The sequence below is a fragment of the Elephantulus edwardii genome, unplaced genomic scaffold (genome assembly GCF_000299155.1).
Source record: "Elephantulus edwardii isolate Elephantulus edwardi_28Jun2011 unplaced genomic scaffold, EleEdw1.0 scaffold00200, whole genome shotgun sequence".
NCBI lineage: Eukaryota > Metazoa > Chordata > Mammalia > Macroscelidea > Macroscelididae > Elephantulus > Elephantulus edwardii.
The window spans coordinates 3,516,847-3,532,153 of record NW_006399950.1 but is presented as its reverse complement, the minus strand read 5'-3'; the positions used below and the strand labels follow the sequence as shown (position 1 = coordinate 3,532,153).

The window sequence follows — 15,307 nt, the reverse complement described above, 5'->3', positions numbered from 1 at the left end:
TAGACAAAAACATAAATGAGAAAATTTTGTTGCATTTTACTTGTACTTATAAAAGTAATATTGTTGTTGTTGTTATGTACCGTCGAGTCGTTTGCGACTCATAGCGACCCTATGCACAACAGCCCTAAACCCTGCTCTATCCTGCGCCAACCGCACCGCCTCTGACACACCCATCCCGATTACCCCAGTCACTGAATCAATCCATCTCATAGAGGGTCTTCCCCTCCTGCGCTGTCCCTCCACCCTCCCAAGCATGATGTCCCTCTCCAAGGACCCGTCCCTCCTGGCAACATGTCCAAAGTATGTCAGACGAAGCCCCAGAATCCTTGCCTCCAAGGAGTAGCTTGGTTTAATCCTCTCCAAGATGAATCTGTTTGTTTTCCTGGCAGTCCATGGTATATTCTCAAGGTGGAAATATGCAGATGTGAAAAGTGTTTATCAAGAATTTGTAAGGCCACAAGGTGCTGTGGTAAAATGTGAAGGAGTGTGTGTATGGGTGTGTGTCTTGTGATTGTAACTCCTTGGTAGCCCCTTAGGACAGAACGGAACAGCCCTGGAGGGTTTTCAAGTTATTTTTGTGGAAATACATCGTCAGATTTTCCCCTTGTGGAGCATCTGGTGGCGTCATAGTTTCAGCTCTTTAAACTTGTGTAACAGAGATCATAATTTTACATGCATGCATGCTGTTGAGAATTGATGCCTTTGAGCTATGGTGTTGGAGAAGAGAGAGTATTGAATATGCATACTGTGTACTGCTAAGAAAAAGAACAGATTCACCAGGCTGCTCTTTGGAGGCAAGAATTCTGAAACTTCGTCTAACATACTTTGGACATGTTGTAAGGAGGGACCAGTCCTTGGAGAAGGACATCATGCTTGGGAGGGTGGAGGGACAGCACAGGAGGGGAAGGCCCTCTATGAGGTGGATTGACTGGGGGTAATGGGGGTAGGTGCATCAGAGACAGTGAGATTGGCACAGCATAGGGCAGAGTTTAGGGCTGTCGTACACAGGGTCGCTATGAGTCACAGGTGACTCGACGGCACATAACAACAACAACAACATACAGTTGAGCAGTACAAATGCTAAGCATTCAATGAAGAGTCAAAATGTTGGCAGTTGAATCACCCAGAGACACTTTCTGAGGTCAGAAGACACCTAGTGATTTGCCTGTGAAAATCCTACAGAGTAATCCCATCTCCACACATGGAGGCATCATGATTTGGTGTTGACTCAATGGTAATCAGGGAGCTCTGGTGGCTTTGTGTCAAGGAATTGTGCTGCCAGTTCAAAGACGGGGGGTTTGAACCCGCCAGCCACTCCTCGAGAGAGATGAGCAGCGTCCTTCTGTGCAACTGACTGCGTCTGGACACCTGCTGGAGGGTCAGCGGTGGGCCCGTTCTCACTTGACAGTACACCCAGCAGCAACAAAAGCAATTCACAACCACACAGATAAAATAAAGGGGCTTAGGAACATGCCATCAGAAGTTCTGACTTAGATTAAGTCAGATACGGTCTCTTGTTAGAGGCGGTTGTTGTGAACCATCAGCTCAGAAGTGACCCACAGGGGACCCTCCAGCGGGTTTTCACAGGCAGTAAGTGAAGGACCACTTTGCAGTCTCCTGCCTATGTGCGTTTGACCGTTGCTTGTGCAAATCTTGATTCTGCACTGACTGTGAGGTTCTTATCTCTGTGTCTGCCACTAGATATGAAGGTAGATATTCATCTCATAAATATGTTGTTGTTATCAAGTTGCCTGGAACTCATAGTGACCCTACGTACAATAACTCTGAAGCTTGCCCTGTCCTCAGCCAGTCTCACTGATTCCAACACACCAAGCCCCATTGCCCCAGTCGCTATATCAATCCATCTTATCCAGGGTCTTCCTCTCCTGTGCTGTCCCTCCACCCTTCCAAGCATGATGTCCTTCTCCAAAGATGGGTCCCTCTTGGCCATGCACCCAAAGTAGGTGAGACAGAGCTTCACAATTCTAGCCTCCAAGGAGAAACTTGGTTTTACCTGCTCCAAGCCAGACCTATTTGTTTTCTCAACAGTCATGGCATGTCCAAAACTCTTCTCCAGCACCAACACAAAGGCATCAATTCTTCTTCTATCATCCTTAGTCATTATCCAGCTCCCTGATGCATATCAAGTATTCGCAAAGACCGTGGACTGGACCAGGTGAACCTTAGTCTCTAGACCTACATGATTGCTTCTAAGTACTCTTCAAAGGTCCCTTACAGCAGATTTACTTAATGCAATTCGCCTTCTGATTTCCTGACTGCTGGTGCCAAAAGTATTGATAGTGGAACTGTTAACAACCTCAATCTCTTCTCCATCCATCATGATGCTGCCAATTGGCTCAGCGGTGAGAATATTTGTCTTCTTGATGTTATGCTTCAATCCATATTGAAGACTATAGTCCTTGACTTTCTGCAGTAAGCGCTTCAGCTCCTCCTCACTTTCAGCAAGCAAGGTTGTGCCATCTGCATAAGGTAGATTGTTGATGAATCTTCCTCCAATCCTGATGCCATGTTCTTCCTCATAAAGCCCAGCCTCCTGAATGATCTGCATATAGATTTAAAAGGTGCAAATCCCTGGTGCACGTGTTTCCTAATTTTAAACCATGCTGTGTTTCCCTGCTCTGTTATGGGGACTGCTTCCAGTCCAAGTATAAGTTTTGCATAAACACAATCAAGTGTTCTGGGATTCCCATTCCCTCAAGGTTAACCACAGTTCGTTGTGATCTACACAGTCAAATGCCTTTGAAAAGCCAATGAAACACAGATAGATATCCCTCTGGTACTCTCTGCTTTAGGTGAAGATCCATCTGACATTGGCAATAATATCTCTAGACCCAGATCTTCTTTTAATCTCAGGTTGTATTTCTGGTAGTTCTCTGTCAACATACTGTTCCAGTTGTTTCTGGATAATCTTCAACAGGATTTTGCTTGTGTGTGATATGAGTGATATTGTACGATTATTTTCACATCATAATTTCATGTGGAGGAAAAGGACAAACTGATAGGAAAAGTTATCACTGACTGGTGGGTATGTTAGCTATTACTTCAGAAGAACCCAACCTACAAGCTTCTCAGGACAGGAAAAGATAAGCATTCATTCCATCCACAAGCCTAAGCCTTGGTGAGGGTCTTATCTCTGCTGGGTTTACAGACCACAGTTCAGGTTTTTACTGAGCATGCTGACCATCTGGAGTCAGTGGGCTATGCAGATCCCATTCTTATCACAGTGATAGCAAAAGTTCATCAACACATTCTGAACACCTTCTCATGTCATGTATCCTTATGTCCCATGAGGCAGAGGAAATTGCCTGCCTAAGTCTGTCTGTCTCTCTTATCAACCCCATGGTGGCTTCCGCCCCGCCCTAGTAAGGGTGTGAATAATAGACCCAACTACACAGTAGGATAAAGAATCTGGACCAACAGGTCATCTTCTGCAGTGAGATTAAAATATCTTTTCTCCATGTGCTTCTCCATGTACAAATTGATATTCTATAAAAATACAGGAATAAAGTCATCTTTTTGGCTGTCCCTGGTATAATTCAATAATTATTCTTCAGTCTTAGTCATTGACACTGATGTGTCAAATGTGATAATGGTCACCATGGTGGACAGTGTTTGGTGGAGCTCCCCAATTAAAACAAGCCTGGAAGCAGGAGTAGCATCCACTTCTGAAATAGTTTGCCCCCGGAAACCCTATGAACTTAGAGAAAGGATGAAAGTTACACAAGTGTCCAGGTCTTTCATTCATAAGGTCACTATTAGTTGTCTACAACTTGACGGCACTTAACAACAAAAGAGCTCTGTTGGTCTAGTGGATAGAAAGTTACACTACCAAGCCAAAGGTGTGTGATTTTAATCTGTGACCCTCAGGCCTGGTTTTAATTTATTTTGGCCAAACATTCTTCTAGGTGGTATAGCAGAGGCGTGTCCACTTGCCTTACAGAGGTAACTCGTGGTTACTGTGACGCTGAACACTGCGACACTGATGTGTCAAATGCGATAATGGTCACCCATGGTGGATGTTGTTTGGTGGAGCTCCCCAATTAAAAGAAGTTTGGAAACAGGAATGGCCTCCACTTCCTAAATAGCTTGCCTCCAAAAACCCCTGAACCTGGAGAAATGACGAAAGTTATACAAGTGTTCAGGTCTTTTGTTCATCAGGTCGCTGTGAGTGGTGCACTACTTGATGGCACTTAACAACAACAACAACAGTTTACACGTTCATATGAGACGACTGAACATGCTGTGGCTTGGGTCAGGCACATGTTCCTCATCAAAATGACCTACTTCCTGTTTGTAGCACAGCTTCCCCATGCAGTGTGTGTGGGAGGGGTCTTGTTTGGGTCCCTCACCCACAGCACTAAGTTGAGGACAGATTTGAGGATGAGGGGCTTTTCTTGTTGTCTTGGCCTCCTTAGTAACAGACTGCCTTCCATATGCTGATGTGTTCTGCTTGGCTCAGGAAGAGGACGTGATGTTTATGGAGCGATGCACGATGCACGTTAGTTATTGGTGCCCTTGTCCCTAGCAGCCCCTCGCTTTTCATAAACCAGGCCCAGCAGGGAGCACCGCTTGGCTTTGCAGGCTTGCTAGCTGACTACTGAGCATCTCCAGGGTGCCGCCTAGATTTGCCTCCTGCTTTGCACACTTGATGGTACAGCCCTGTAAACCTGTTTTATAGAAATGTAACCTGAGGCTTTACGTTGTTTCAATTCCTTATGACGCACCCTAAAGTGACACAGCTTAAGAGGGTAATTCTGTAACTGTCATAATAATTTTGTAAGAAATGTCCTGATGATCTTAGTTACTTGTTAGTGCCAGAACAAGAAATACTGCAAGTGGTTGGCTTGAGTGGCCACATAATTATTTTCTCACAGCTTGGAATCTGGAAGAGTGAAATCAGGGTGTGGCTACAGAGAAGGTCTTTACCTGTTTGCAGCCCCTGTGGGCCTTTTCCTTCCTCTACATCACCTCTGCTTTTTTATAACTCAGGAAGCGTTAGATTTACGACATGTTCTATCATGACATTGTCCTATCAATAAAGACAAAGTAAGTATTCCCAATGACACACACAGGAGCAGGAGCTAAGGATTCAGTACATATTTTGGGCGAAACACAATTCACAGCAATAGCCTCATAAACCTATTTTACAGATAAATAAATGAGGCTTAGAGAATTGACGTACCTCAAGTCATTCACACAGCTCAGTTTCAGTGTGATGCTCCTGAAAGTCACATTGTCCAGGTAGATAAACTTCAATTCCTCTGTTGTCGTTAAGTATTCTCAGAGAAGCAAAATGATAAGAATTTAACTTAGACATGATATCTTGCTTGATGGTTGGAATTTGGAACATGTCTTCAGAGGTTTCTGCTTAAATTAAGTCTGATCATCATCTCCTGTGGAGAAGCACCCCAACTCCCCTCTCCCCCCTGCTTGTGTGCCTTTAACCACTGCTTCACAAATCTTTACTTTGCTCTTATTCTGAACTGAAGATGACGTTATTGTCTGTCTGTCTGTAGTTAGAGCTGATGATAGGTCTTCATTTTGTCACTTGGGCAAGAATCATAATATTCAGCACACTAGCAGGCCTCCATGATTTAACAGAAGAAAAGAAAAAAACAAACAATTGTCATTGAACAGACCTGGTCTTGATTCTGATGAGCCGGTATGTGTCAGAGTAGAGCTGCCTTCCATGGGGGTTTCGAAGGCAGATGTGTGGGGAGGCTGCTACTCAAAATCTGGCTTCCCTAGACCAGGGTCTTTGCTGTGTCTCTCTTTCCACTTGCTGAAGAACATGCTTCTAATCTAATCCAACTACCTCAACTCTGTATCCCCTGCAAACACTTGGCCTGTTTATATCATCACCAGCTGTGTGAGCCATTTCTGCCTCATGTAAATATGGTGTGTTAGTCTATCAAAGAGGAGATTGGCTACTCACGCCATTAAAATGAGCAGATTCTGCAGCAGAAGGTAGGAATCTACAATCGAAAAAGAAGCAGAACTGGTAGGTGGTGCAAGTCTTTTTGGGGCCCGAGATTTCTGCTCCTAGGGTTGTGTTTTACTGTTAATTGAGAAACTCTCTGAGGGACTGTGTCATGCTGTTAACCTGAATTGTAACCTGTTGACGTCCCTAATACATTCCATAACGGGGAAGATAGTTCTGTGAATTCTGTGGGGTCACTACAATGGATTTGAGAGCCAGTAAGTAGGTGTAGGAGTGAGGGAGGAAACATCTGACCTCGTGAGGATTAATTTTGTGCTGTGCATCTGTTGATGAGGACAGTTCCCCCTCCAAGATTTAGTAGAGGTAAGACTCGGCTGTCTCCACACTGCCTTGTGGATACTGCTCTTTTTTCATAGTGGAAATCTTTGGAAATAAATCACCAAACTGTCTTCTGAGACACCTCTGGATAGTGTCTCATCAACTCACCAACTCTTAAGCGAGCAATGTGTTCGTTGTGCAGAGAGGCTCTTTGGGTGAAGGAGGGAGAGGTTTTTCCATGGTTACAACATGGGCCTCTGTTTAAATGTAAAAATGCAGTGGAGAGATCACCGGAAAACCCTTAGTTCTGATCTGAGGCTGCTAATAATTCAGAATTTTGAAGGTGATTACTCTCACAGTCTTTACCCTTGGGCCTCTGTTCTTTTAACTATTATTGAAGTCCCATCTTTTAAAATTAATGACCCAGTATGAAATTTCAGAACAGCTGAAATTGATTCGTCTATTTACTTACCTCTTTTAAATGTAAAATAAAATTGCATTTGTGTGTAAAATCCCCAAGCACAAATGAAAATTGTGATCCTACATTTGCTGAGAAATCTCTTTATTTGTCCTTTGGGAGATCTTAAACTTTAGTCGGCTTCCATTAAAGTTTTATGAGAACAAAAGCCGCGAATGACTTTTTCTTCAAACAAGTGCTTTTTGTTGTTTCAAAAAAGGAACATATTCGTGAAACAGAACTTGTTCCTTTAAACAAATTACTCAGTGACGATTAAGAAAGAGGGGGTGGGCAGGGGGGAGAAGTTTGAAAAGACAATAGCTGCTCTCAAACTGAGGAATATTTTAAAATTAGGTCATAATTATGTTTTTTTTTTCCGACTTGTCTAAATATTGCCTTAAATATATTCCCCAAGAGGTCTAAAATGCCTCCATTATAAATTCATATCTTATGTGAATCTTATTCTCTCTTTTCTGTCCAATTTAAAAATGCGAATGCTTCAGGAAGCAGTGATTTATAAGAAAGACTTGCTGGCAAGAACAAGTCGAAGAGTGTCTGCTGGAGGAGCTGAATATCACACTGCCATTCAGTGCTCTTCTTTGACAAAGATAATGGTCCTCATGAAAATTATAGGAGCTCTCATGGCCTAGTGATAAGGAGTGGCTCTGGAAAGTCAAAGGCATGCAGTTCAAATCCACCAAGCTCCTTTAGAGAAAGATAATCTCCTCCCATGTGATTTTCAGCCTCTGAAACCCTACTGGAGAATCACCTGTGAGCTGGTTCTGCCTTGATGGCATCTGACAGCACCAATGAAAATGATTTCATAATGTCTCTAGAAAACAGTGATTAAATTGAGAAAAAGTCACAAACTCTTGTGGTAGAAAACCACACCCACGTAACATCGAAAGGCCTGACAGGGAATGAATCTCTCACGTTTTTCCAGAGAACCAAGGTAAAAGGCCACGAGGGGAAACCAACTTGACCACAGGCCTTTAGTTGTCTCTGCTCTTAAGCACTTCATCGGTGTTTTTGAGGACACATAGATGTGGGAAGTCAAATTTCATAGTACTTATAATAAACCAAATGCTATATCAGGATGTGAGGGAGGCAGATACAAGCTGGAATTCATCCTGAAGCACTGAGGCAATCCTTAAGTGTTTACAGGATTCTTGTATTTGTTAACCCCTCCCTCCTGAGTCAAGCAGAAGGTTTTCAATAGAAAGAGCTTAGCTTCATTTGCATTGAATTCTCTTGGTGATTTGCTCCCTGGAAATCTAAAGACGCAAGGAAGCAGTGGTCAGCGCTTCAGTTAGCTTCACTTCTTCAAGAACGGTTTGCTTCCTGTTTTATCCCTGTTTTCTCCTACATTCTTGTTATTCTGTCTTGTTATTAATACTTATTCATATACTTTACGCTTGGTCTGCAACACATAATTACTGTCGTTAAAGCAATTAGAACAGTGCCTGGAATTCTAAGACAGGTGCACATTGTTATGTTACGTTGGTGGTGTTAATAGTGGGTTGATGGAGCATGCAGTTTAGCTGGCATCAGGTTGGTTCTGAATCATGATGCACCCACGCGTGATGGAACGGAACCATCGTGACCCACAAAATTAACACAGCAAGTTAGTTTCCCATTCACCAATTTATATACAACTTGATTGATGACATTGGTGCCTCCCCATTTCCACCCTACCTTCTCACTTGTGTCTCTTCAGTGCCCCTGTACCTCCTTGTCTTCATTTGCTTTTGGACCAATGCTGCCCGTTTGGTTTTACATAGTTGATTCTTGCCAAGCACATTTGTCACAGTCGTTCCATTCTCAGGTCAATCTCTTCCTCTGCTGAAAGCTGACCTCTGAGCATCGCTTCAGTTCCAAGTGGAAAGGATGCCTTGTGATGATGCCTTCCCTTTCCTCCTGTTTCCATCCCACCAGTAAGTCTTGTTCTTATTACTGACCACTGTGCGTAGATAGTGTTTTATGCATGCATCACATTGCATTTATCCAGTCACTGGTTGATGAGCACTTAGCTTGCTTCCATACCTTTGCTGTTGTGAATAATCACAATGATCATGGTTGTCTTCATGTCTGTTTCTGTGCCTGCTCTTCTTTTCCTAAGCTGTGTATGTAGACGTGCAATTGCTGAATCCTATGTTTCTATATTTAACTTTTTGTGTAGATGCCTTTCTGTTTGCCATTGTGACTGTACCCTTTTCTAATACTACCCATCATAGATCAGAGTCCAATCTCCTTGCAGTCCCATCAACATTTGCTGTTTTCTGGTGTTTTGTTATCTTTTTAACCCTGTCTTCTTTGAAGGGATAAAATAATATCGCATTGTAGTTTTATTTTCTTTATTATTGTCCTTTGAGTTAGAGTTTACAAAATAGATCGGCTTTTCAGTCACGTATTCATAAATACATTTCATTTTATAAATTTTAATATAATATCCACATTGTAATTTCACTTTCTCCACTTCCTCCTCAAAATTCTCTTTCAGAGAATAATCCTCCTGTTCTGCCCCTTCCTGCCTTCAAAGTTTGATGATTGGGCCAATGCTGCTCTTTTGACCTTATGTTGTCGTTAGGGGCTATCGCCCACCGAGTTAACTGCTCCTAGGGACCCGATGAACAGATTTGAACCTTGCCCAGCTGGTACCATTCTCATGACCTCCAATATGCTGGAGACCTTTGTTACGGTAACAGTGTCAATCTGTCTTGTTGAAGGTCTTTCTCTGAACCTCCACTTTCCCCGGTGTGATGCCTTTTTCCAAGGACAGACCTCTCTTGACACCATGTCCAAAATATGGGAGACGAAGTTTCACCATCCTTGCCTGGAAGGAACACCCTGTTGCACATACTGCAAGACGGATTGGTTCGTTCTTTGTGCAGCCCATGAAATATTCTTTACTCTTCTCCAATACCACAACCCAAAGGCTTAGATTCTTCTCCTGTCTGTCTGTCCTATTCATTGCCCAGCTTTCTGATGGATAGGAAGAAACTGAAAATATCCTAACTTGAATCCGGTGTGCCTTCATCTTTGACCCAGTATCCTTGCTTATTAACATTTCACAGAAGTCCTTGACATCAGACTTTTCAAATGCAATATATCTGCTGATTTCTTGACCTTTTATGATTCACTCTTTTAAGACTGTCTCCCTGGGGTTAACAATCACCATTGTAGTTTGATTTGCATCTTTCTAATTGGTAGCTTTGTGGCATAGTCCATAGAGTGTTGCACTGCTAACCAAAAGGCGATGCTTCTCCGGTGTTTCGAATCTACCAGCTGATTCCTGGGAGAAGAATGGGCCATCTCCTGCTAAGAGGTACAGCCTTGGAAACCTGATGGAGAGTTGGAATAGGCTCAAGGACTGTGAGAAAATGAAAATGGCTAATAATCACTAGCGTCTCTTCTGGTGTGTGTTGGCTACACTTCTCTTCAGTGAAGTGTCTGTTCATGGTGTTTGTATATTTTTATATTTGAGCGTTTAGATTGTAATTGTTACACTATTGATATTTTAGAAGTTAGACCCTTAACAAATATTATTGCCTAGAATTTCTTCCCAGTTTGTAGGGTCTGTCTTGGTGAAGGTTTTGGTGAGCATAGAATTTAAGTTTTAGGAGGTCCACTTGCTGTACAGAGGTAACTCGTGGTTGCTGTGAAGCTGAACACTGACATGTGATAATGGTTACCCATGGTGAACGGTGTTTGGTGATGCTTCCCAATTAAAACAAGCTTGGAAGCAGGAGTGGCATCCACTTCCACAATAGCTTGCCTCTGGAAACTCTATGAACCTGGAGAAAGGACGAAAGTTATACTGAAATGTCCAGGATGTTCGTTCATAGGGTTGCTGTGAGCCACCTGTGACTGGACAGCACTTAACAGCACAACAACATCCCTATTTTATCTTGTTTGTTCATTTTCTGCTATGTTTGACAATATATTTATACCGTAAAATAAGATCTCCTAGCTTTCTCCCTATACTCTCTTCCAACAACATAATAGGTTTGCTCTGACGTTTAAGTCTTTAATCCATTTTTCATTAGGTTTTTGCAGGTGACAAGATATGGCACCCATTTCATATATCTACAAATGAGTATTAATTCTGCTTATATCATTTGTCAAAGAGGCTGTCTCTTCTCCATGAATAGACTTTGACCATTTGTCCAAGGTCAGCTTGATGGATTTACCTGTGGGTTCTCAGTTCTTTTCTGTTGGTGGATGTGAGATCATTGTGCCAGTCTCAGGCTGTTTTGATTACCGTTGTAAGTTCTGGGAGGTGAGGGGCTTCCCACATAGCTCTTCTTTCCTATTGTTTTGGCTCAAGGTCTCCTTCCTTTAGTCTTTCCAATTTCTTAAACTACTGCAGCAGGAATCTGGACCGCAGTTGCCTTAGATGCTTAGCTGGTCCATCAGCACCTTCGTTTATCACTCTGATATGTAGAAACAAATCGGTCTCAAACGAACATGACCATAACTTAGATGACTCAGAAGACGACAGAACCCTGGAAGTCACACGGTGGCTATGAGATACATAAAGACCAGGCCTGAAGATGTGGTCGCTGTGAGGTGAGAGGGGGCCAGCGTGCACCTTGGAGGGATTTGCACCCAGCACTGGCAAACATTCAAACCATCACTAAAGGACTTTTCAAAGCAGTTCTGACAGCTATCAAACCTCATGTTGGCACATCTACAAAAGATAGACTGATACACAATTCTGAATGACCCTATCTAACTTTTTGTCTTTCCCCATCAGATAATATAAAGCCATTTAGCTAAAGAATAATATCCTGGCTCTGATGGTTCCTGCCAGGCATTCTGGCGCTTTCTGTCTTGAGCCCTCATTGTTTGCGTACCTACTATACAATAAAGAATGCAACCTGTGGGACTCCTGTGAGATTGTCAGTTCCATTGCAGGTAAATTTTCATTTTTCTTACCAAAACCGCACTACTAAGGCATTGAATCCAACTCATAGTAACCCTACACAGCAGAGTAGAACCCCCTTTAGCGTTTCCCAAGGCTGCAAACCTTTACAGAAGCAGATGCCACATCTTTTTTTCATGGACCATCTGGTAGCTTCGAACTCAGACCTTTAGCTACTACTTAACCACTGTCCACTGGGACTCCTTTTATCTTCCCCTTGGGGGACTCTGTATGAGGAAACATTGTGTGTGGAGAGGAGAGGACCCTGCAATCCCTCCTGTTGCCTTCATCAGTAGAGTGGGGGCTAGCTCAGGCACCTGCCTACAGGAGCCATTTCCTCATAAATGGCCCAAGGGTCTCTGTCCTGCTTTTTCTGTGTAAACGCTTTAATAATGGAATCATTTGGATAGGCATTGTTTGACAGCCTTTTTAAGTGTCAGGTAGCATTTTAGATGAGGATATAAACATATGGTTGGAATTCAGTGCTGGAGAGCTCTGTTTCAATTTAACTCATCAAATTTGATGTTGGAGATGTTCTCGTAAGAGCTCAGGTGGGTCTACCTGCTGGAGAACAGGCGGGTGCAGAGAGAGCTGCTGGGTGGTGTGGACACCTCGGCGCCTCAAAAACAGCATCGTAAAACACTACCAGGTTTGCATGCTGGCTTTGCTTCTGTTGTCAATTAAGGGCTTCCACTCACAGGTAGGATCAGCATTAATTAGGGGCTCAGGTGGTACAAGGAGAGAGGGCTTTCAGGAAGAGTTCCACAGATAAGAGTGAGACCCACAGGTGAGGCACCCTTTGAGCTTTGCCAACTGAATTAGACAAGAACAGAAAGTAGTATGGAAAGCCAGTCCATTTTTGTACCTGTGTGCAAACTAAGACTGAAAGCGATTTTACCCCTCCAGTTCCTACGTAGCCATATGTGGTGATTGTGTAGTGTCTGACACAGCTCCAGGGACCAGCGAGAATGTGAAAGGCTAGCGCAGGAGAGGAAGACCTTCTATAAGATGGGTTGCTTCAGTGACTGGGGTAATGGGGGCAGGTGTGTCGGAGATGGCGAGATTGGCACAGGATAGGATAGAGTTTAGGGCTGTTGTACATCAGGTTGCTATGAGTCGTAGGCAACTCAATGGCACATAATAACAACAAAGGGAAATAAAGAAAGGCTGTTGGGAGTCTGAGCCAACAGAAAGATGAAATGTCTGCTGTGAATGGACAGGAGATGGGAATGTTGGAGAGAAGACAAGGCTGTTGACAAGGCATGCTGAGAAATGGAAGCTGACTATATTTGGACATTTTTCAAATCATTAATTCATTCCCTTTGAGATGACATAAAAGCTATAAATCGCCTTGGTGAGAATTATCATCTTAGCAATATTGAGGCATGTGATCCACGAATGTGACATTTATCTCCATTGATTTAGTTCTTCAGTAATTTATCTCAGCAGTGTTTTGTAGTTTCCGTGTACAAATTGTGTGCATGTTAAACTTATCCATAAGCATGTCTTGAATAATTTTAATAATATTTTTTAAATGTTCTAAATTTTAATTGAGGGACTTCTAGGGACCCTAACGGTAGGGGTCTGTACTGCTAGCCAGCAGGTAATCAAAGGTGTTTGAATCAACCAGGGCCTTAGTGGGGAAAAAAGACAGGCAACCTCCTCCTGTGTGATTTACTGCCTCTCAAAACTGCTGGAGGGTCAGCTATGGATCAGTTTCAATTCAATGATACACAACAACAAATTCTTGTCAACTATATATGCATATGTGTATATGTGTACAACAGAGTTGCTTCTAACCCATAGTGACCCTCCTTAGGGTCATACATTTTCATGGAAGCTGACGGTCCCACTTTCAACATGCAGCAACTGATAGGTTTCAGTTGACAACCTTTCAGATAAGAGCCCAACACTTAACCCACTATGCTATTGGCTCTCCTTTTCGGTAATTGAAGGCATGCTGAAAGCAAGGAAGAAAACAAATTTTAAAGTAAAATGGGATTTTATGCAGTCACGTACGTGGACATGTCCATCTCAGATGGACTCTAATAGTGGGGGTGGGGAGTGAGTCCTGTTTCCTCAGATTCTTACAAATTATCTGTTTTCTGCCAGGCAGCAACACATGAGGCAAGATTTATCCTATTTTTCCATCAGGAAGTTAGCCAGCCATTCAGTTCTGCTGTCACAGAAATACCACAAGTTGTGGCTTTAACAAACATAAGTTGATCCTTTTGCAGTTCAGGAAGCTGCAAGTCTAAATGGGGGGTTCTGGCTTTAAGAGAAGGTCTCTCTCTTCTCAGGTCTCCCCATCAGGCTTTCTCGTGTCCTGGGATTCCTAGTGCAAGGGCATGGGGCCGGGGGGACCCTCCACTCCTCGGGCTGCTTTGGGGTTGGTGCTGAAACCTTCCCTTGTCAACTCACATTCTCATGAGACAGGAGAATCCTACAGGCCACATTTCGAGTGCGGACACTTTCCCAAATCCATTTGTTAATGTTAGTAATTGTTTTGCAGATTCCCATGGATTTGTGTGTTGTCCTCCTGTATTTAATTTGACTTCCTTCCCGGTAATGCACATTTGATCACTTTCTGTTAATGGTGTAGAGCTGTGAGAAAATGTGGAAAAGACCTGGTAATCCTCAGCATAGTGCTTGGTGCCCAGCATTGGAGGAAAGTGATCAACATTTCAGGATTAAGTATTATATTAGCTGTCAATCAGCAGTTATGGGATGATGTCGTTAGGTGGTTAGGGAATGATGCAGCCATCACATTTTGTGGTCTGATGGGATCATCTTCCATTCGCACTTTAAAAATTTGGTCTCTGGAACCTAATAATGCTGTTATGTGTTGTGTACCGTCCAGTTGGAATTGACCCATAGGTGATCCTCCTACAAGTTTTCGGAGGCAGTAAGTGGAGAGGAGACGGCCCATCTTTCATATGTGAGTGGGTGCAGTTAAATGAGAGAGAAACAGACACCCCACCCTCTGGTTTTATGAAAACAGAACAGGGCTGTGTTAAATTTGAGGCAGGGTCTGTAACTTGGTGCCTAAGGAGCAGCACCTCTGTGAGTTCGAATCCGCCCCTGGTTCCCTCCCGTTTAGAGGACCAATCGGGCTCCCGGGGGCGGAGCGAGCATGCACGCCCCGCCCCACCCCACCCAGGGTGACCAAACGACGTCACCACGCCGCACGCACATGCTCCCGGAAGTGCCGTAGTCGTGGTCACCTGGACGGGTAGGGGCGCTGGGCGTGGGGTGGGCGCCGGGCCGGGGAGTGGACGGGCGGGGGCGGGGGTGGCCGCCGTGGCCGTGGCGGGGTCACCGCCCAGTGTGGCCGGCAGTCCAGGGTCCCGCGGAGAGAAGCACAGGCGGAACCATCCCGCCGGGCTCGGCAGCTGCCCGGAGCCTTCCTCCCGGGCGCCCGCCGGCGTGCAGGCCTGGCTCCTCGGGGTCGCGCTCGGGACCTCCTCCGGGAGGGGCGTGTGCGCGCGGGGCTCCCGAGGGCCGCTCCTCCCGGGGGTGCGTATCGGGCACCTGCGTGGGGGGACCTGGACGTGCGGGGACCTGGACGTGGGGGGACCTGAGCGTGCTGGACACCTGCGCGTGGGGGGACCTGGACGTGGGGGGACCTGGACGTGCGGGGACCTGG

General features: G+C 44.3%; 1 protein-coding gene across 1 annotated transcript in view; it reads right to left on the bottom strand.

The window, feature by feature from the left end:
- The window catches only part of IL5RA (interleukin 5 receptor, alpha), a 62,161-nt gene that overhangs the window by 46,096 nt on the left and 758 nt on the right, over positions 1-15,307 (bottom strand). Inside the window, exon 2 of the mRNA XM_006897092.1 lies at positions 14,855-15,303. Coding sequence (XP_006897154.1) covers positions 14,855-15,303 — 449 coding nt within the window. The remainder of the gene's footprint in view (positions 1-14,854; positions 15,304-15,307) is intronic.